Here is a 22,557-nt window from a genome sequence, read left to right as displayed (position 1 = left end):
CCAGAATGTAAAATTTCCTCAGAATTTCGATACGTGCCTGGTATTCCTCGTGCTACCTCTTCGCATATCATGTTCTCCTGATAGCAAGTTTGGAGACGATAGAGAGTGTTTGAAGGTGTTAGAGGGTGGTAGGAGTTGTTAGTGTGTATTAGGAGCTGTCAGGAAGTGTAAAGGAGATGTTAGATTATGTTAGAAGGACGAGACGTGATTTCTACGATCTCGATCTTGATCTGAAAAAATATCGAAACATGCATATCGATGCCGAATTTTCGACAGTTCAAAATGTACAAACATTCGCGGAATATATTACTAAAAAATTGAATATCAACACTTATAATACACAACTTTGTTTTATTAGAAACGATATACAATTTTTGCAGTTCTTAGATTATACGGGTTTAAGGATTCCATTTCGCACAGAATGCAAGTACATTACAAATAGGATAATTTTATGTAATGCAAGAAAACAAAATTTCAGAAAATACGTATTTCGTAGTTTGATCTGTAGTTTAAATATAGAAATTGTTGTGAAAATTGGCTAACATTTTGCAATGAAAATATATCAATGTTAATACATAATTTATACAAATGAATTTTTCTGAAAACTAATTATATTCCTGCTAATCTAAATCTATTCTCACTTTACACTTTACACGTTTGCACTTTACACTTTGCACATTTTATATCTAAAGATCTTATTACAAGTTCGCAGCCATTAGTTCTCGGTATTATTCGCGACGAATGATTGTTTGTCACGAATAATACCGATTACCAGGTCTCTCCACGTGGAGGTTGCTGCGACTGGAGACCCGGAGATAGAAGGAATCAAAGTTCCTTCGATCTCCCTCTATATAGAGTATTATACATACGTAGATGCATACTCTACGTAGAGCAACGAGCTTAATACTAAGTACGAAACCGTGGAAATCAAAGAAAACAAAGTCCCTTTGATTTCCAAAGTCTATGTCTGATTCTGCCAAATAATTATTTCAACTAAATGGAAGCTAAATGGAAATCGCGACACGACGCGACCATGTAACTGGACTTACAGAGTCAGTCCCGTTTCCTCTTGATGGATCTGACTCGAGAGGAAGACGACCGACGCCTCCGAATCAGTCCACTACTCCCCGCACCCCGTTGGGAGCCACTATAGGACCCGACTTGCATCCGTCTCACTGCGCTTTGGACTTACTGCACTGCGCCGGGAGCCTTGGACTACACTAAACGTGATGCAGGGAGTAGAGAACCGATCCGGAGGAGCCGATTGTCTTCCTCTCGAGTACAGATGCACCAGGAGGACGGCAACCGACCTTTCTGTCCAGTTACACAGTTGGTCACTTCACTTATCACATGAAGTAATAGTGACCGAAGTGGGAGAGAACGAAGTTGCGAGTCCAATATGGACCTACGAACAAACAAAAGAATTGAACAAATGATTAATAATTATTTGACAGAGGAAAGACACTCGTACATCCATGCCTTAAAACTAACTTAGATACATGCCTTAAAGCTAACTAAGATACATGCCTTAAAATTAACTAGACTAAAATAAGGTACCCACAAGCAACTACCAAGCAATACCAAGCAAGGGCTACAAGGAAGAATAGGATGGACGCGAGACGCGGACTCGCGATCGCGAGATCCATACCGACTGAAGGATCGTCGAAGAATGAGACCGCGCCCTTCGTATACCTGTGTCGAGGGTCGCGGCTCGCTATCGAAGAAGAGTGGGGCAAGGGCAAACAACAACCGCGTGACGGTCGCGTCGAAGGCTCATTGAATCCATAAAGACAATGTGTGCTCTTAAAACTTCCTTTGTCAATCTTGATACCTTAGATATTAATTCCTCATGTATCTTAAGTAATATTATTCAATTTATTTTGTAATATCTCACATAAATGTTTGTTAGATGTTGGACATTTTTCCCGAATTTTTCTATCTAAACGATTTCATAATTTCTCTGTGAAATTTAATACACCACTCAAAGCTTTAATATTGTTAAATGTTACAAAATACGCATCTGAAATAGAATTTAGCAACAAAAAATTGTTCAGTAATAATTTATGATATATATTAGTTATTCATTAGAAGTGGTAGGTGTCCCCGTATTTATGGATGGGGGTGTACGTAAATGATAGTGGCAACAACGTTGAATGTTACCGTGCAACTTCTCTACGTTCGGATTCAGATTTTAATTAATTATGCGGTTAATAATTGTTATTTTTTTGTTTTTAAATTGTTCACAATTTCGGTTTTTATAACGTATCAAATCTTCAGCAAGTTCCTATGATGCATTTTGATTTAAATTGAAAACATTCACCTGAAAATCCGTATGTTCCATAAGAGTCTGTATCATAATTACAAAATTTTGATATCGGTTTTCATAAAACTAGGGTGGACAATTTACATCGAAATAGGCTCATATGATTCATATTTAATCAAAGAACAATCAAGTGAAGTTTTGTTCAAATTCACCATTAAATAAATCCACGGAATAACCACCTCAAGGGAACTCCACTAACATAAATCCCTAATTGATCGATTAGTGCTATTTTAGATCTCGAAAATCATGGGACGTGTAAGACTCATTCGTTCTGAGATCTCTAAGGTTTCACGAAATTCTCATCAACTCTATCAATATCTGCAAATAGTTAATCCCACAAAACAATTCCCAACCATCCCTACCATCAACGTTTCCTTGCTCTGTCGCATAGATCTCGACCTCCCTCTTCACCCCAGTCCATTAATCATCCGTAGATTTCTCAATAGAAGAGGCGCTTAGTTTCGTGCAATTCTGCACAGATTCCGAACGCGTCGTTGCGCAAAGCAGTCTCAGCAGGGTCGAACCGTTCCGACTCTCAACTTCCTACGCGTATAAATACGAGTCCGAGCGACCATTCGCGAGGGTAAGGCTGCCTCGTTTGCTCGCCGTCTATTTTCGACGAGAACAGGAAGACCGTCCGGCTCCTCCACTCGGCTGTCGGCGAACGTACTCGCGCATGCTCTTCGGGCCGTGGAACGCCTCACGAATAACGCTCTCGTATTCGTCGTAAATACGAATGCCGAATGCTGGCCACCGAAAATAATCACGCGAGGACGCCAAACGATTTCGGACCACTTCTTCCGCGACTCTCCCTCGGAGTCGCCGGCCGTGAAAAATGCATTCCGCGCGCGAATCGCCGAGATATTCGCCATAGAATCCGCTACCGACATCCTCACACGCGATCACGTTAACAGTACAAGTGTCGTTACCGAACCACTGTCGAGGAAGCTCAGTATTCGCCAGTTTTCGCGTAGCGTCGAAAGGTGAACCGAGATCGACGATGAGAAAGTGCTGCGACGAGTTCCTCGGTGTCGTTCGCAGTTTGCCTGGGTTCAGAGGGATTGGATTCGAAAACTGAGGGCGTTGTCTCCGTACCAACGACTCCTGATGAGCAAAACAAGCGTCGCAGGTCTGGGATGACCCACACGCGAAACTTTCCCGAGTGAAATTCCTGGCAGTCGTCATCGAGGAGGAATCTCCGCGCAGCGACTGGGCCAGCGCGTATTACGCCTATGATTTCCACGGTAAAAGTTACTCTAAAATTAGATTACTTCGATACACCGAGAGTATTGGCCCCGATCGACAAACTGGTGAATGAAAGAGTGTAAGAGCGCGCGATGGCTGACGAGGAGAAAGTCGACCGCGTCAGGCAGGAGCTGGAGAGAAAGATCGACCGACAGGTTCGTCGAGAGCGAAAGATGGCGACCAGGACGAAAGAGAAGGTGGACGATAGCCACCTACCCACGCCTCCGCCGGATCCGTGGAGGAATCCTTGGTGTCAAACGCAAGGAGGAGCCCTCGGTCGCAGCCAGCCGGAAATGACGCAGACGCGCAGCCTCGAGGAGGACGAGGACATACTGGCGTACTTGACGGATTTAGGGACGCCTTTCGAGGGCCAAACCTCGGAGTGTCCTTCGAGGAATTCCACGGCGTCCACGATGGCAGTTTCCAATCTCTGCTTGGAGGAGTCCTTCGATCACCTGAATCGTCTCTACGCTCTCACGGAGCAGATCCTCGAGTTGAAGTATCGCAGCACCAAGTTCTTCAAGCGAGTGAGGAACCTCGAGAAGCTCAAAGTCCTGCGAAACGCTGATCGCATCCTGGAGGACGCTTTCGCGAGGGACGCCGTGCCTGAGAGTGACTTCTGCGACGAGGACACAGGATTCGCCGAGTCCTTGTTGGACGCCATGTTGTCCAATTGCAGGGATCCGCAGTTTCAAAGGCGGAACATGCGTTCTCCTCCGTCGAGAAGAACGAGGAATAAGGTTGACGTTGAGAAGCAGACGTTTGGAGATGAGGTTTCGAAGGGTGGGCCGAAGGTGTCCAAATGGACTAGAGTTAAGGCTGCTTTTAAATGGGAAAGAGCGTGCACGAACGATCTCGTGGAGGACGCTTCGACGACCATGACGACACCGATGACGCCGTTGTCTCCGACGCCCAAGTATCTGCGAATTCCAGACAACGATGGCAACCTGACCAGCACCAGCGCCTCTTCTTGCACTGATATCATTCCGGACTCGACTGGCTTCTACGATCGAACATCCTCGGCATCTTTGTCCAACGAACGATCCTACGACTGTACGAAATCTATGTTGATCTTGGCACTGTTGGGGTGCTCTCAATTGTTTGTTTGTTAGGGTAATGGACCGGTTTGGTTAACCGAAGTATCTTTCCAGGTTCCCCTAAAAGTGCTTCGAATCATTTTGAGTATCCGTCTTCGAAAGCTAAAGAGGATAAGAAAGAGCAGTGTATGAGTCGACGTAGCCAGTCTCTCGATGGCGATATGATTGCTATGGATACGGAACGAGTCAACGACATGAGCCGAATTAACGAGGTGAAGGAGCTTTTGTTGATTGTGGTTCAATTTAAAATGCGATGCTTTCGTAAAAAGGAATGCTTTCACAAAATATTAACTCTTTTAGTATTTCTGATAAATCGTTTCAGTAAGAATTTTTGAAATGTAATATGGTGGGCATGGATCCCCTTCCTATCGAAATTATGAGTTAATCGATTTTATTCCTTGATAACCGCATTCCCTTGTATCGCATGACTTTATAAATTAATCAATTAACTTTCAAGTCGTTCATTTTTTGGTGTATAACATGTAATTTAATCTGTATTTAACGTACGCACGTGTAGTTATAAAATTATAATTTTTATTCCAGTATATTTTGCATTGCATATTTATCTACAATTTTTATACAATACTTCAGAATTAATTTTAATTTTTATAATCAAAAGAATTATTAGTTAGCTAAACTCAACCAAAAGACGCGTTTAATAATAAGTTCTAAAACAGATAATATTGTCTAATGGCGTATTTTCGAGAAAGTTATTTCGGCAACTTTAAAGTGGACATTATTTTTTTTAAACAACTTATTTTGTCGAGATGTGCCCGATCAACGCTAGACGCGAGAAAATTAATAGGGTATCCTTCGTATCTCATGATATATGAATGTGCGAGTGGCGATTTAAAAATATCCTCAACTATACACGCGCACTACTGCCACGCCTAGTGAATTTTTTCGATCGTTCGTATAGTATGGATGTATGTAATTAGTAGCTGGCCTACACCCTGCTTCGATTCCAACTATTTTTGTCCCGTCTATTGTCTATATTTGTTTGAAACACTTCATCATCAAACCAAATAGTGGTAAAATTACATTTTAACGTTGTGATTCATGTAAATCAATTGTATCGTAAAAGAACTATAGTTAGAATTATTAATACTCGATCGAAGTATGTTTCGATCGTTCTAAAAATTATGAACAGTGGGAGAGAAAGATTGATAGATAGCAATAAAAACTGATGGAAAAAGTTATATAGATCACCCTGCATTAATATTGAATGGAAATATTCAAAAGTTAAATTTGTGGGACAATAAGAGACCAAGATTTATAAACATTAATCGAAAATAATGAAAATTAGTGCCTTCATCAGAGAGATATTACATTATTTGAAATTCAAGATAGCACTTATACATGAAATCGTATTATATTTCCATGAATTAGGCGTAAAAGATACTTTTCGTTATTTTGGTACACTAAAATGCCAACCTTCTAAGTTCTTAACCTGATGGAAATTACAGTACATCTACACGAACTTTAGTAGCCATGAAATTTTGCTTATAATTATAGTCTTTCAATTATTATAATTATCAAGTACACTTGTAATCTCTTAAAAATAACAACAATAAGCAACATTTTTTAACTAATATAAATGTATATTCTAATGGCCATCAGGTTAAGACTTAGGTTATCTGCCTATATAGATTCATTGTAGGTGAATTCTTGCAAGATTGCTATTTTAACGTAACAAAATGACAAGTAAGTATTTCTTCTTAAACCACAGTTATAAATAGTTGAATTTAAAGGCATAGAATTAATTTCTACACATTCTTTTGAAGCAATTACATATAAAATACACTGCGCAAAACATGTTGAAATAAAAATAATTATTTCTGAAGAATTACATAAAGATTATAGATAAATATGCAATGTAAAATATATCGAAATAAAAATTTTAGTAGTTTTCTATAACTGTACGTGTGTACGTAAAATACAACTTAAAACACATTCCTAATTTCTATTTCTTATATAAATTCTCACCTAAATTTCAATGTTGTAATATATGAACTTTTAAACTTGTTTAGATAACAATATTTTAGAATACGTAATGTAACTCGCATTTTTTAAGTGTCGAATCTTTCACGGGGTGTTGGAATACTTTCGTGGATCACTGTATACAAGGTGTTTTTTAATATGTAGCCATTTTTGGTGGATAAGGTCCTGACACGTGCGAATAGAACAGTTCTTTACCAATTTGCGAACTATGGCCTCGTTAGCGAGATATAAACAGTTTTACAAGTGTAAGCAAATTTACAGGTGTGACTTCCAGCGCGGGCAGTTTGAATCCCTGTCAGCTGTTCGCGCGGCCACAACATGTACAGGAGAAACACTCACCAAAGCACAATTATTGTTGGAAAATGACCTAGGAACCTGCAAAACAATTTAGCGCAGGTAGAGGGAGGTCATTGTCATCTAGTTTTCATAGATTGGGCCAATGATCTCGTACTGCCTGGCCTATAGATTCCCAGGTCGTTTTCAAGCAGCGAGCGTGAATCGGTGTGTATTTTTCCTGGGCGAGCACGTACATGCGCGGACGCGCGAATAGCTGATCTAAAACATTGTTATTTAAACAGAATTTATATTAGAGAATTTATATTAGAAATAGAAATTAGGAATGTGTTTTAATCTGTATTTTACGTACACACGTACAGTTATAGAAAACTACTAAAATTTTTATTTCAATATATTTTACATTACATATTTATCTACAATCTTTATATATTTCTTCAGAAGTAATTTTCATTTTTATTTCAACATGTTCTGCACGGTGTATTTTATATGTAATTGCTTCAAAAGAATGTGTAGAAATTAATTCTATGCCTTTAATATCAACTATTTATAACTGTAGACTAAGTAGAAATACTTACTTGTCATTTTATTACATTACAATATCAATCTTCCAAGAATTCATCTACAATGAATCTATATAAGAAACATCCTGTAGAATCGCTTATTTATGAATCGATCTGTAATCGAAATTCTATTTGGAATTATTAGGTCAGCCAAGAAACACCGTTGATTCGAATCACATCGGAGAAGAGTCAGACGGTGAATTCTCTGGACGGAATGGACGAACCAGAGCAAACATTGAAAAGACCTACTCCATCCCTAACGATAACGATACCTTCAAACGAGGAAGAAATGAGGTGCATGTCCTCTCCAGAGTCTTACTCGCCGCTTCCGTCCAGTGCGCACACTTCTGGCGGGAATTCCCCGCAACCAAAGAAAATACATAGAGAACTCTTTACCAGTAAAGGCTTCAAACGACAGGTTAACACTATTTCCATTTTCTATGTAGTTGATTACGAATTTAAATTACTTGGATGACATAACAATGTCTCTCGAACTTGACCTATTCGTATACCCCCCTCCCTCCCAGTTTTCTAAGGGTACAATTAACCCTTGTCGGACGTATTAAAGTTGGTCATGGGTGTCGTACTGATTGGAATTAATTCAGATGGTTTCTTGTTGTGGTGGCTGAGAGCAGACATACGACCGGAACGGTAAAAAGGCTTTGGTGGCTGAGAGTAGACATACGACCGCAAAGGGTTAAGGTTTCATGTGAAAATTAATTAAATCAATTAACTCCTCGATCACATTCTCTTTTTAATTATAGGTAATGTTGAAAATAATAATGTTGTTTGATTTTATTGTAGCAATCAAACGACGAAGAATTCATGAGCCTATCGTCGAAAATGCAGAGACAAGACTCCAAGTGGAACAAGGTTAGGCGAGCCTTCCTGACGAACTCTTCCCTCAGCGTGCCACCGAGTCCTATCAGGGTTTTCTCCAGGCAAATGTTTGACCACCAAGACGGTAAATTAAAAAACCTTTTATTTATTATGCTCCCTATTTGGTAGTCTTGACTCTCATTCATTATCCTTTTGAAGCTAATTCATTATTGCTTCGATATCATCCATCGTTTTATCTCTTTATTTTTTTTTAATCAAGGTTTGGAATTTTTCTAAAAGTGTCTGTTTCAAACTGTTGTATAAAGTAAACAAATATTAAAAAGTACTTTTTTGGAGCAACCATTACAGGAAAACAATAAAATGAGCGCATCGATTTCGCTTATTGTTCTAACGTTCTGTAATGGTATTAGTTAGGCTACATATGGTATTAATCTAAAACTTGCTTTTATCAATTTTTTAAAATAAGTAAATTTATACATTTTGTTAATCTATATTTGTAGAAATGCATTTAATTTATTCTATTATCTATTAGTTTACTTGCCATTTAGACGCTTGAAATCATTTTTCTTTTGGATAATCTTCTTCTTTAATTGCCATTTAATCTCCTAAACTTCTTTTTATTTTCGATAATCTTCTTTTTTAATTGTCATTTAGTCACTTGAAGTTATTTTCATTATGCATAGTTCACGACGTGAACTTCACGTCTTTACTTGCCAATTAGTTACTAAATAATTTTTATTTTTTCTCGCTTGGCATTCAGACCCTTTAAATTACTTTCATTTCGCATACTTCACGTTAAACCTGTATCGTCCGAAAGAATACAAAGTTAGAATTAACAACACTCGCGCACGAATAATAGTATAATACTTCCTAATTGCTACCAGAATCAATCACAGTCGCCACTTTCGATTCATGTTTTTAGCAGCGTGGATGCATTTGTCCAAGTGTTCCAAGAACGCTTTATTTTTCTCACGGTGCGTTTTCGTAACTTCCACCGCCATTGAATTTTGATATGCTAAAATATCGCGTGCGTACGTCTCGATTTTCTTTAACCTGACACGAGCGTTCTCAAACGCCACGTCTAGTATATCCCTCGCATAATCGCCGTTCTCTTGGGAGAATTTGACCAACGTCTGATGGTTCTCACACTTGCGACAGGAAGACATCAAAGATTCAGCGCTGTCGATGCAGATCTGGAGATCGCGTTCCAGTTGGTTCAGCATCTCCTTAACCCTCGCAATTTTTGGACCAATGTTGCACTGCAGCCTCTGAAAATCTTGTAAAGCTTCATAATTGAGGAACATCGCAGACTTTCGTTGCAAAGAAACGAAAGAAGGATCCAAAATGCTCAATTCTGCAAGTTTCTTCTCGATGCCTTGACGAAATTCTTGCAGATGGGCCTTTTCGGTATTTTTGGCTATTTCCACAGCCTCGTTGAGCTCGTCTAAAACAGACTTCGAACCATTTCGAACTTCCTTCAACATCGAGTCTGCTCGATTCGCTAGGTTCTTGCATATCTTTTCATAACTTTCTACGACAGCTTCTGCTTTACACTGGAATTAATGAAAGTGATTAGTTTATCTTGCAATGATTGAGTCATGTATCGTGTTACGGTGCGAGTCAATACTCTTGAAAAATGGAGTTTGAAGAGATTTAAACTTGAGTTCTGAATTAATTCTACGACATTGTTACGCCATTTGACATTTACTTCTTCCATTAGAATTTTAATACTGTGCGCGAAATCATCATGAATTGTTTAAATAAAAATGAAATTTAATATATTTAACGCTTACGTAACGTAATTTCCAAAAAAAACAAGATATCGTTAGGTTACAATGTCGCAGAGTTAATTTATTTCTCACAGTTAAGTCATCCACAAAATATTTATTTATTCGAATTCACCACGGCAAACAACATCGGATATATTTTTGAGAATTTAGGCCATTGGTTCGTCCTTCAATTCTACGCAACAGAGGAAGATGGAATGATACGATGAAACACGAATTAGATTTCTCACTTTTGGCGCAGGTTTTGGGAACAGCGTTTTGCAACACAGGAACGCGTGGGATGGTTTCGGACATTGGACGAGTTTGTCTTTATATTCCTTGCATTTCGATGATGTTATCGCTTCCTTGACAGCTTGGAATTTTTTACCTGACACTTTGCCATTGGTATGATTGCGCGAGAGGAGCCTGGAAACGATATTACCAATTCTTCGAGTCGAGGGAACGACAAATTTTGAAGCGAACATGCCAAATAAACGATATGAATAAGAATTAATCGACTTATCGATTTGGACCGCGATAGGCAAATTTGGTAACTATAGTATTTTTAATATACAGGGTGCGAGCGAATAACATCCTTACATAGACATATGAAAATATAGACCGAGCCTTTATACGAGGGGTAACAGATAATCAGTGATCCTCAATCTGTTTTTTCTAAAAATTGAAACTAATATTAACCATTCTGTAACACTATTTTGGTTATTTAATATATTCTAGTTATTATTATGCACATACAAGAATATATTAAATAACCAAAATAGTTTAAGTCTCGTTAAGTCAGTGTAATAAGTCTCGAGTTGTTGGTAGATGCCAGAAAAAAAGGCCTCGAGTGGAAAGGGTTAATCAATTTTAGGGGAAGAAATAATTAACCAACATTCCTACATATTTTTAGAGTAAAATTTGCGTGAATTAAAATTTACTATTTATAACGTTAACCTCTTATTTCTTTTCTTATTAATTTTATTTTAAATTGGTTGCTGTACAAATACTTCTTATACTGACTATGCATGTTAGATAATTTAATTAAATTCCATTACCGATGTAGTTTCCCTCCTTGTCAGTAACTGTTTCGACCCTATTGTGATACTCTTCAGATACAATTAGAGAACTCGTTCATTTCTGCAAATATGATTAAATATCTGAGTTGAAAATCTGCAACTAAAAGAAAATGTTATGGATACATTTTAATAATAATAATAATATTTGTCTCGTAAAAATTGAGAAGACCTTTCGGTAATTACCTTCAGGACTTGATAACGTGTAATTCTCTCATTTATCCCGAGAATTGCCAGGCTTTGAGATCAAAGTTCCCACCATCGTGAAATCTTGAAGACCGCCACAGTCAGTTTCCCAATTTCCCAACATCCGGTCCGCAAACAAATATTTTCACTGTTACTTGAGCAGCATTTACACCTCTGCTAAAAGCGCACAATGGTCCCACGTGCGCCTCGTCAATGTTCATTGTTAGGTATTCAAAACATTGACTGGTTTGTTCGAACCGTTCTTCGGATGACTAAAAATACAAAACTCATGGGCACACAAGATCGGACACGGTTAAATAGCCATGAGCGAGAATAAATACTCTCAAAGTGCGTCACAAAGCGCCTCTTTGAAAGACGCAAAACTTTTTGAATTACTAGATGTCTCCGCAGTTCTTTTAATTAATATCGGTTGACAGAGTCACGATATTCTCGCGAAAATGTAACACGCTCTGCGGTTCTTTATCCTGCTCTAAATCTATCATCCCTTGATATGATACGTGATACATGAATATGGAGCATCGGATCATCAGGGACATCCGAACTTAAACTTTATCTCATTGGAAAATACGATAGTCTTCCATTCTTGACCCCATTGCATATGTTCTTCGCGGAACTGCAAACGCACGAGTCGATGATGCTCTTCTAAATTCGGCTTCCTCTTCAGCTTACGCTGTTGCGGGACTGGGTGCACTGTTGATAATTCGTTGCATAGTTCTGCGAGGGTGATTCAAATATAAACGAGAAATTCTTTAATCGACGTACTGGAGGAATATTTTCACGGACAGGACTTTCTAAATCAATGTATCGGAAACCTGACTTTTTTAAATCAAGTTATTCGACAAATATTTTGACAAATTAATAAGGAGGTTTTTTTCTGTACAATGTATATATTGTCCGCTACCTCTATAGGATTTTTAATGATATCGACGTTAAAAAGGTGGTTATGGAATAGTGGAGTTAAAGTATGAACAGACTCCGTCTATATCTATGCAATTATTACAAGTGGAAAAAAAACTTGTACGTCAAATACGGTAAAATGCCATTTTGAACTGCTCATAACTTCTGAACTAGTGGATTCCTCGCCTTAAAACTAGCATTTCCGGATTTTTCTCGACGAAATCTACAGGATTGTGTAAAAGAAACTTAAAAATTTTCCACCTTAAAAATAGGTCCGCCAAAGTAAAGTGCAGCGCAACATTGATATTTCAAAACATATTTTGTAATTTTCATCTTCGTCCTAATTTTACGATGTCCATGTTCAGAATTTTATTACTTGCGTCAGTACTAGAAACGTCAAACATCTCCCAATCGCAAATGTGTTAATAAAAGCATAGAAATAGATAGGGTACCGCGAATTTTTTTCTTTTTCCAACGGTGAGACATTTCCATTTATAACCAGGCCTATGTCTATCCCTGCTCTATCTATAATATCTCTATCGTTTTTCAAATATTCCAGGTCAAGAAGCCCACGCAGCTTATAGTTGCAGTGGCAGTGTGGACGACCTCGAGCAAACCGCAAACCTAAACCCTCAAACGGACACTCGTCGCGATTACCGTGCTCTTAAAGAAAAGCTGGGCGCCGAGTTCCACCGAAAGCTCGTCGAGTGGGAGCGTTTAAAAAACATGTCGTCTCGGGTGTCGTCGAAAGACACTCGCGAGACGTCATCCGGTTCACTGAATCCTCGAGAAAGCTTGCTGTCCGAGGAAAGACTGGCGCCCGAATTTCGAAAGAAGCTGCAAGAGTGGAAACGAGCTAAAAAGGAACGCAGGGGAAGCGCTCCGTTCGAGCAACAGAGATTCACTCGACGTCGTCTCACCGATTGGCAGCTTTGGCGATCCCCCTCGAAGACCGATTACAGAAATCGGGATAGTCCGCGTGGCAATTATAGCAGCGTTGAAAGCATCGGTAGCGGAGGAAGGCCTCACCTTTCGGAGGATTTCGTTCGAAAAATGGAGGCCTGGAAGAGAGCTAACGAAATTGGCAGTCGCGATGTTGAAACTTCGACGAGGTCCAACTCCAATCGACTTGGGATAGTGTCGGGGATAGACGAAAGCGAGTTCTTGGCTTTGGAGAGGTTGTTATCGCGTTTCGATAATGGCCTCAGCAAGGATAGAAGGGAGAGCAACGCTCGGCAATTGGACGAATGCTTCGATGGAGACACTAGGTAGGCTGAAGGAAAGAAATCTGATGTTTTGGACACTGTGGTTTGTGCAAGATGAATTAGGGGTTGAAATAGTGGGATTGTAAATATTGTGATGTTGGAAGTCAAAGGAACTTTAGTTTGGATTATTGGAAGTAATATATTCTTTCTTATTAATTTGAAGAGACATTCTTCAACGGGTTTCTAAACTTACGATGAAATATTTAACCTTCGCGTATCTATCTAGAAGGTTAAATCCATCTATTGCATGTAATAATCAAAGAAATGTTGAAAAGGTTGAGGAGGCACTCTTGAAGAGGTCCCAAACTTTATCTAAGACATTGAACTTTCATCTATTTATCTAGAAATTCCAATCTATGCATGTACTCCATTTAATAACCAAAGGGATGTTGAAGATGTTGAAAAAAACACTCTTGAACAGGTCTCAAACCTTATCAAAAACATTCAACTTCCATCAATTTATCTAGAAGTTCGAATCTGTCTATTCCATATAATAACTAAAGAAATGTTTATTGCATTATTAAACAAGACATCATAGTAGTATCGAAGAATCTGACCAATGTATAAAGGATAAGTATTTAGAGGATATAACCAGAAATCTTCTCTCTGACAAAATTAATAAACAACAATCTAAAGTGAAATAATTTCACAAAGACAACTAATCTTGAAATAATAGAAGCTCAACTGTGACTTGTCAAGAAGTTATACTAAACTGCTGGCCATGTTAATAGTTCTTATTTGATTTTCAGATCGTACATCGACGGAGCGCAAGGTTTGAAGTACGCCAACGAAGTTCTGGTTCGAACATCCGTTGGCTCTTATCGATTCGAAGGCATCTCGCGGGAATTCACACAAAAGCTCTACGACTGGGAAAGATATCGAGGAATTTCACCAAGATCATCGACCTTCCGTCTCCTGGGGCCTGCTTATGATCCGTTTTTAACGGAAACGAATACCGAAGCACCAATATCAACTACAACGAGTAAGATTACTCTACGTCGAGCTTTGGCAAATTTTATTCTGAATAAAGATTAAAAATCTCTCGTTTATTTATAATTATGGGAATAAAGGCAAGCGAATCCTTGAATAGTTCTTGTTTCACGGACAGATCAAGGTTCATTCAGGATAAGTCCGTTCAGGATAAGAAGCTGAGGAATTCATTTGTTTTCATTCTCGGGAATGAATCTGGAATTTGTATTCTTTCTTCGAAATAAAATTTGACCAATTTCGCGAAACGTTCGAAAGAAAGAGTCACGTTAATCGAGCAATTAATTGTTCAGAAATTGGATGCGACGAAGGGGAATCGTTCAAAGGAAGCCCTTTGAAGAGATCAAAATCTGCAGGCAGCCTGACGACAGGGGCCATTTTGAACGAAGCTTTCATACGTCGTTCGACCAGCTTGCAATCATTGGATTACCTCGCTAATGCACTGAAAAATTCCGATAGCATGAACACTTCACCGATATCGAGTGAGTATCAATAAGTAACATCTAATAAAGGAGAATCTATCTTGATATACGTAAGTGAAATTTAACACTTTAATTCATTTCCTTTCATTATTACTGAAATAAGTTTCTTACAATTGAAGAGGCATACAAAATCACAAAGCCACAATTTATGTAATAGTAAAGGACAGGTATAATGCATAAAGAATTTTTGTTTGGAAGTTAGAAATTGTTCTTTCACGAAAAAGTTCTGCTACAATTTTTATGGTCAGCTTGCTTTTTCTTTCAGAAACTATTAAAGCTATTAGCTTTCTTATTTGATCATTTACTTATTTAAAAAAGATAATTCTCTGCCTCACTTCGATTGAAAACAAACTTATCTGCGGACATTTATGCATTTATAACAAATGTAAAGATACAAAAATATACGAGGATGTGTAGAAATGCATAAATATTAAATATGTTTAATATAGAAAATATAATACGCGTTACAACATTTAGAAGACGAAACATACTTTAAGTTACTTTTCTGTTCTTCATCTGTTTATAGAAAAATATGAATATGCATAAACATCCGCAATCTACTTATCACCTTACCTTAAGCCGGTGATTGACTTGCAACAGAACGCTGTAATGTAACTGCTCGGCACGAATTTTACTGTTCGGCACCAATGTTACATTACAAGGTCGTTTTTGGAATCACGAATGCTCGCTTCGAACTCTCGGCTGAGTTCTCTCTCAATGCTTCCTACTTAGTTCAGTGAAAAGTAGACGATAAAAGAGGTTCGTCAAAAAACCGACAGACCAGTGGAGCACGGTCTTGCAATGTTCTGTTGCAAGTCAGTCGCCGGCTTTAGTCACCTTTGATTCCTTTCAAAATTCTTTTCCAATTTCAAGTCGACCGCCAACGGGCCGACGAGGCAACAGAGGACATCGTCATGGACGACTCCGAGCCAGAGGCCATGATAGTCGACATCGAGGACGTCATCGAGGAAACTGCGAGTCCCTTGGAGAGAGTGCAACCTCACCAAACACCCGTGTACTCGGTTGCAGCCAGTGAAACAACCAGCATCGCCGTACCCCTTGGCACAGTCACCTCCAGCCACGAACCATCCCCAGTGTTCCTAGTAGAAGTCGAAGAAGCTTCGAATCGAAAACAAAGAAAATCCAAAAGACTGAACAGGAGGAACAGTTGCTCCAGCGAAGACAATCCAACCACAGAACATGTCCAAGTGAGAAAAATTAGAAACGATCACACCAATAGCTTCAGCCAGGACGACGCTGACTCGGAATGTTGGTCCACTTCCGGATCCCTAGGGAGGAAAAAGTATTCTATAAGTGACAGTTTCGACTATGATCGAGATTTAGACAAAGATTCTATTAACTCGGACAGTTCGCTGTGCTCGATGGAGTTGAACCAGAAATCCAAACTGTTGGTGGCATCAACGAAAATGGTAGACGAAGAGGGTGCAGATGTCGAGAGGTATGTGAAACACGAGTGCAATAAAATGGCGGACTAAAGAAAGTTTGAAAGGTTAGGGATTGGAAAGAGAATGCTATATTTCACAAATTGAAAGTATACGGAGTGAGTCTTCTAAGCTTTGTACCTAAAATACCTTGCTTTTCTGATACGAGGATATAGAAAAATATAACGTAGATAAAAAAAACTGTCTCAAGGTGATATACAGGATGTTTATTTGAAGTGAGTACAGCAGGATATCTCGGAAGATGTTGTATTTATTAAAAATCTGTTCCTACAAAAGTTGTTTGGTATTATGGGCTACATTATGTAATAATAATTGTTTTCTTGTGGGTGGAGTAATAGAGGAGATCCGGAGGTCAATCTAATTTTCTAAATGGAATTACTTTTTATACAAGAATATGGTAGAGTATCGAATTCTAAATAAAAAAGTATTGACCTTTATTAGTCCTTTAAGAAAATTCTCAAGTAATAAAGTGAAATTACTCGTTACCTATTAGGTTTAGGGTGAATAAGGATCAATACTTTTTTATTTAGATATTCGATACTCAACCATATTCTTGTATAAAAAAAATATAGCATTCCATTTTAAAAAATTAGATTGACCTCCGGATCTCCTCTATTACTCCACCCACAAGAAAACAATTATTATTACATAATGTAGCCCATCATACCAAACAACTGTTGTAGGAACAGATTTGTAATAACTACAACATCTTCCGAGACATCCTACAGTACTCACTTAAAACAAACACCCTGTATTACGAGATCTCAAGACCATTGAATTTTTCTTTAATGGAATGAGAATTATTTAAAGGAATTATTTCGAAGGGACGTTTCCACCCTAAAAACCGTTTTTGGACCAAAATAGAAGAGAGGACTGTGCTTAGGTTCCCATAAACATTATTTCTGCAAGAATTACAATTTTTCGGCGTGTATCAATTGTCGAACTTCCTTTGTTAGAAGGATGATAAGTTAATGTTCCAAAATGACTAGTAAGCACATTCGTTTAAACTAGCGTTATAAATAATTGACTAAAGAGGCACAGAATTAATTTCTACACCTAATACAAAATGCCAATTTTGAATTTTCTTTTGTCCGTCCCCTGTACGTTGAAAAAAGGCAGCTATACCTTCGTAGACTTGCACGTTTTCAGGGAAGAGATTTCCACGATAATATTCGACGAGGGAGACGCGATCGACACGACCATGGACGAGCGCAAGGCCGATGGTAAGTTCGAGACTGCAAGTGTCCTGAAATCATAAACGGAAATCAAATGAAGAATTTCTTATTTTACACATTAGGAGCGGACGAAAGCAAAACTATACATAGAGGGAATCTTGGAAATCACTATGCTTTTGCTACGAGCACAAAAGAGTCGACGGTAGATTTTTATATAAATTTCGTATTATACTGCTCCTGTTAACGATAACTATTTCTGGAACGCGTTTGTCTTCCTAGCTTCTAACAATCGGATCTGTTTGATTTCGCGTCGGTGAAATTTTTCCCAATGAAGTACGATGCTTTGTTTCTTTCTCTTTTCTTTTTTGTTTTTTTTTCTTGTCTCCACGCGGTTTTTGGCAACACTCGAAACTTGCTTTTCGGGGAGAGACCGAGAACAGAGAGTAAAAAACGAAAGAAAAACATTTCCTTCAGAAATAAGTTTTACTGTAGCGAAATCAAAATTAGCAACCTGTCGGTACAACCAGGACTTATCCAGCGAGAAGAGCAACCAGGAAGAGCGCCAGGACGAAAGGGCCGCAGGAGATGGAAGCAGCGACCACGAAAGGGACTCCGTCGAACCTAAAAAGAAACATGAAAATGAGTACGAGATTATAAACGTCGTCGATCCTTGTTGCTGCCTTTTGGCAGATACAAATCCAGCGACGTGCTCGAAGAAATTCACTGCGGACACTTCAACGGAATCGTCGTCCAGTTATAAATTAGGTAACTAAGAATATTAGATTTTTATTCGAATATTTTATTTGTAGATTTTTTATAGACATAAATTTTGTTACGAATTGAAATTATTGTTAGATGTATATTTGATATTTTTACACGTTTCTGATAGCCATCGATTTTTTGATAAAATCATTGTTAGAAATTCTATACTTTTATTCGATTTTTTTTATAAGGTTTTGATAGATATCGATTTTTTGATAGAATTAAATTATTATTAGAAATTCTATATTTTTATTGGATTTTCTTACAGATTTCTTAAACATGATTTTTATTCGATATTTTATTTGTAGATTTTTTATAGGATTTTTTTTTATAGGGTTTTGATAGATATCGATTTTTTGATAGAATTAAATTATTATTAGAAATTCTATATTTTTATTGGATTTACGTATAGATTTCTTAAACATTAATTTTTCCATGGAACTAAATTAATGTAGATTTTTAATTGCAAGTGGATTGGGATGCGAAGTCCAATTTATTACACGATTATATTTATATTCAGTAAAATAAACATGAGATTGGATAGAGTGCCTGTACGAGAATTAAAATTTACATCTTCTGCTTCGTTGAATAAATAAAACAGACCGTGTTTTATTCTGTTATCGAAGTAGTTGTATCTATATATGTGTACAAACGAAGTGGATTATATTTCATAGTATTAGTGAAATTGATTATATTACCAGGTAAAAACTATCACACATTGTAACTACTAAAATTCACCATTTTCAGATAAAAATAAATACACCTCGTTCGAGACGAGTTCCCATCGCACAACCCAAGAGAATGACATCGAAAACGGCGATAAACGCTACAATTCATCCAGAGACAAATCCTACGATCGATTATACTACAATCTATCAAAAACGAGAAAGAAACCAGATTATGAATCGTTCGAATCACCAGCCACCAAGTGTTCAAACGACGGACAACCAAACGTTTGCAACGCGAAAGCTCCCAATCAACCCACTCCAGAATCTGTGCTTCCAAACTCACGACAACAATATCAAACATTTGGAAACACGTCCTCGTTGAAGCTAGGTGTTAAAGATCTCAGCACCAGCGACTATCACCGTGAACCAACGATCCAAACAACCTCCCTCACAGTCGCGCCTAACCGCGAGGAGCGTTGCGTCGAGAGGATCATCGTTAACGAGGAGACTCTGAACAAAATAGTGGTACCTACCGCCAGTAACAGCTGCTCGGAGAAACTGGAAGGGCAGAAGTCCCAGTCACCTACCGACGTACCTGCATCCAAGAATCCCCAGAACGATTACCGATCGAGCCCCAGCCACGATCCACCAGCGACCGATCAAGAAACAAGCCCGAAAAAGCGATCCTCACCCACTAGGAACGTGTTCATCAAAACGAAACGAATGATATTCTCACCGTTTCGTAGAGCAGAAGATCATTCAGCCAGCAGACCCGAGAGCAGTTCCTCGGAGCATGATCAAGTGTACCCATTGAGAAACAAGAGCAAGTCCAGGTCGACGTCCCCAAAAATAAATCGCCAGGACGTGCTTCAGAGGATGTCTTTCTCTCTTCCTTGGCCCCTTCGACCCTCCTCCAAAGATCGCGACTTAAAGGAACCTAAAACCGATGAAACTATTAGCGAAGAACGCCCAGGAATCGAGAACCAAGTCCTCCAGGGACGCAAATCTTCGGAAACTAAAAGGAAATCGTCCTCCAGTGAGAGCAACGTGTTCCAGCAGTCTCTAGCGGAGGAGGAGGATCAAGGGTTGACAAGTAGAGTGTCAGGTGTCGGTAGAGCAGAGGAAAAGGGTAGGTTTAAGTATTCCCTGGGTCGAAAGGAACATCGAGTCAGCGTGTCCTTGGAGGTGGACCTGGAGGACCAGCAGAGCAGAGTGCCGTCCGCGGTTAGCTCTTCCAGCCTCAGACAGGATGAGAAGAACGATAATGCGTTAAGTTCAAGGTTCGATCCGCGTTCGCCTGACCTGATGCACAAACTGGAGATTTTGTCCAATGTGGTGGCTAGGAGAGACGGTAGAACCAACACTATTTCGGAAGAGTCAGGGTTGGAGTCTCATGCTCTGAGGATACGTCGCGCCAAAGAGGACTTCCTGTCTCGTCGAGGTGGACCTCTATGTCACTCCGTGATGGAAGCGTCTTCCAATGAGCAGGGGTTTCGAAAAACCTGTGGCAATCTTTATGAGAAGATTCTAGATGATCAGTTGAGGGATGGGAAGAACTATAAGTTGAAATTGGAGGAAATGGAATCCAATGGGAGTGAAACGAAAGAAGAAACGATGAAGGACAAAGATGGCAGGTCGGCGAACGAGGATAACGTAAACGATTTGTCGAGGAAATTGGTTGTCTCCTTACCTGATCGTGTGAAGTCTACCAACGCAGGTTTCAATTCAACTACAAGCTCGATGAAATGCGCGACGAATTCTTCAACGGAATCATCGAGCAGTTATGAATTAAGTAACTAGAAATTTTATATTTCGTTTGGAATTTTGTTATTGATATTTAATAGATATCGATTTTTTTATAGAATCAAAATAATGTTGACAATTCTACATTCTTGTTTGATTTTTTAAAAGATTTTTGATAGACATCAATTATTTCATGCAATCGATTATGTTTCATTGTACACATGTATTAAATTATACTTCAGTGTTCAAATGAAATGAATTTTTTTTCTTACTATTATTATTGAAATTGATTATATTTCATTATATAAAGTCCATATATTGTATTTCATTGCATAAATGAAAATTAGTATATTTTACTCTATTAATGAAACTGGTTGCATTTCATTGCCTAAATGAAATGGATTATATTATATTGTATATATGAAATTAATTATATTTCATTATATAAATTACATAAATTCTATTTCATTACGTAAATGAAATGTATGTATAAAATGTACTATAGTAAATTGTATGTATACGAAATGATATTTCATTGCACATATGAAACAGATTGTAATTATTTTATTCTATTAATGAAATAGGTTGTATTTCATTGTATAAATACAATTTATTGTACATTCCAATATAAATGATATACATTATATTTCGTTACGTTAATAAAGGAGGGAGGACGAAGGAGGAAGGTGTTAGCTTGGCTAACAACGAGAACAACGTGAAGGAGCTGTCGAGGAGTTTGGCTGTCTCCCTACCTGATCGTGTGAAGTCTGCCAGTGCTGGGATGATCAACGTCGAGCCTGATATCTTTGAAGGACTCACGGACTCCAACAGAGGATGCGAGTCCCTTCCGAGAACCATTTCTAATCAACAGGAGTCCAAAGGGCCGCTCACGAAAATTGTAAACAAGTTCAAGTTCGTGCGACTGATATGTGGCAAGGAGCAAGGGAACATGAGCACAGTTTCCAGACTTTGCAGACAAAGTTTGTTGATCGATGTTAGAAATGATTTCGAAAGGCGCTGGGAGGCTAATAATATTGCCGATGCTCCGAAGCTGAACAACGTGGACAGGGCTTCTAAAGAAGAGTAATTCTCATTACGTTTATCGTGCGAATAAAATAAATAGATTTGTTTGTACCAGATGTTTGTTATAGCCTTTAACGATCCTACAGTATCGTAATAGTTCTATATGAAATACACATGAAATATCCGAAATATTCATATACAAAATACATATAGAGTGTCGAAATATTTATATAGGAAAAACGTATTCGAAGCATCGCGATATCTATCTGTGGAACACGTATGAAATACAAAAATATTTGTAATAACATCAACGATGAGTGAGAGACGAAGCAATGGAAGTATCATATTTTATTTTTAGAAACATTTACTCACAATACGTGTAAAGGTGTATTTAACTATTATACACAATATAGTTGATCTCGATAAATTTCACTCTCATTGTCAGTAATATTTATTATTGTAAAACATCCTGCCTTACTTGCAATTTTAAATTTCGAGTATTTCCCCCAGTGCTTCTCTTTTTTGAAGAATATTATATATTATTATAAAATTGAAATTTTGTTTAGTTCCTACTACTATAAGTAATAACTCTGTCAAATTTTAAATCATTTCATTAATTTTTACCGGAGATATAAAAAACAAAGTAACCCATTGAAATAATAACATGTATTTTCCATTTA

The 22,557-nt window shown here is 38.2% G+C and overlaps 1 protein-coding gene across 1 annotated transcript; it reads left to right on the top strand.

Annotated features, from left to right (window-relative positions):
• Positions 1 to 2,934: 2,934 nt before the first annotated feature.
• LOC128875014 (uncharacterized) lies at positions 2,935 to 22,309 on the top strand. The gene is made up of 13 exons (XM_054120292.1): positions 2,935 to 4,621; positions 4,720 to 4,877; positions 7,669 to 7,941; positions 8,328 to 8,487; positions 12,869 to 13,577; positions 14,324 to 14,556; positions 14,855 to 15,043; positions 15,917 to 16,502; positions 17,656 to 17,729; positions 17,804 to 17,883; positions 18,209 to 18,446; positions 19,191 to 20,903; positions 21,520 to 22,309. Exons 1-13 carry the CDS (start codon positions 3,661 to 3,663, stop codon positions 21,939 to 21,941), a joined length of 5,796 nt encoding a protein of 1,931 aa, XP_053976267.1. The 5' UTR covers positions 2,935 to 3,660; the 3' UTR covers positions 21,942 to 22,309.
• The last annotated feature ends 248 nt before the right edge of the window (positions 22,310 to 22,557 follow it).

The sequence above is a fragment of the Hylaeus volcanicus genome, chromosome 4, assembly GCF_026283585.1.
Source record: "Hylaeus volcanicus isolate JK05 chromosome 4, UHH_iyHylVolc1.0_haploid, whole genome shotgun sequence".
NCBI lineage: Eukaryota > Metazoa > Arthropoda > Insecta > Hymenoptera > Colletidae > Hylaeus > Hylaeus volcanicus.
The sequence above is the reverse complement of the archived record's forward strand: the minus strand, read 5'-3'. Positions and strand labels throughout refer to the sequence as shown.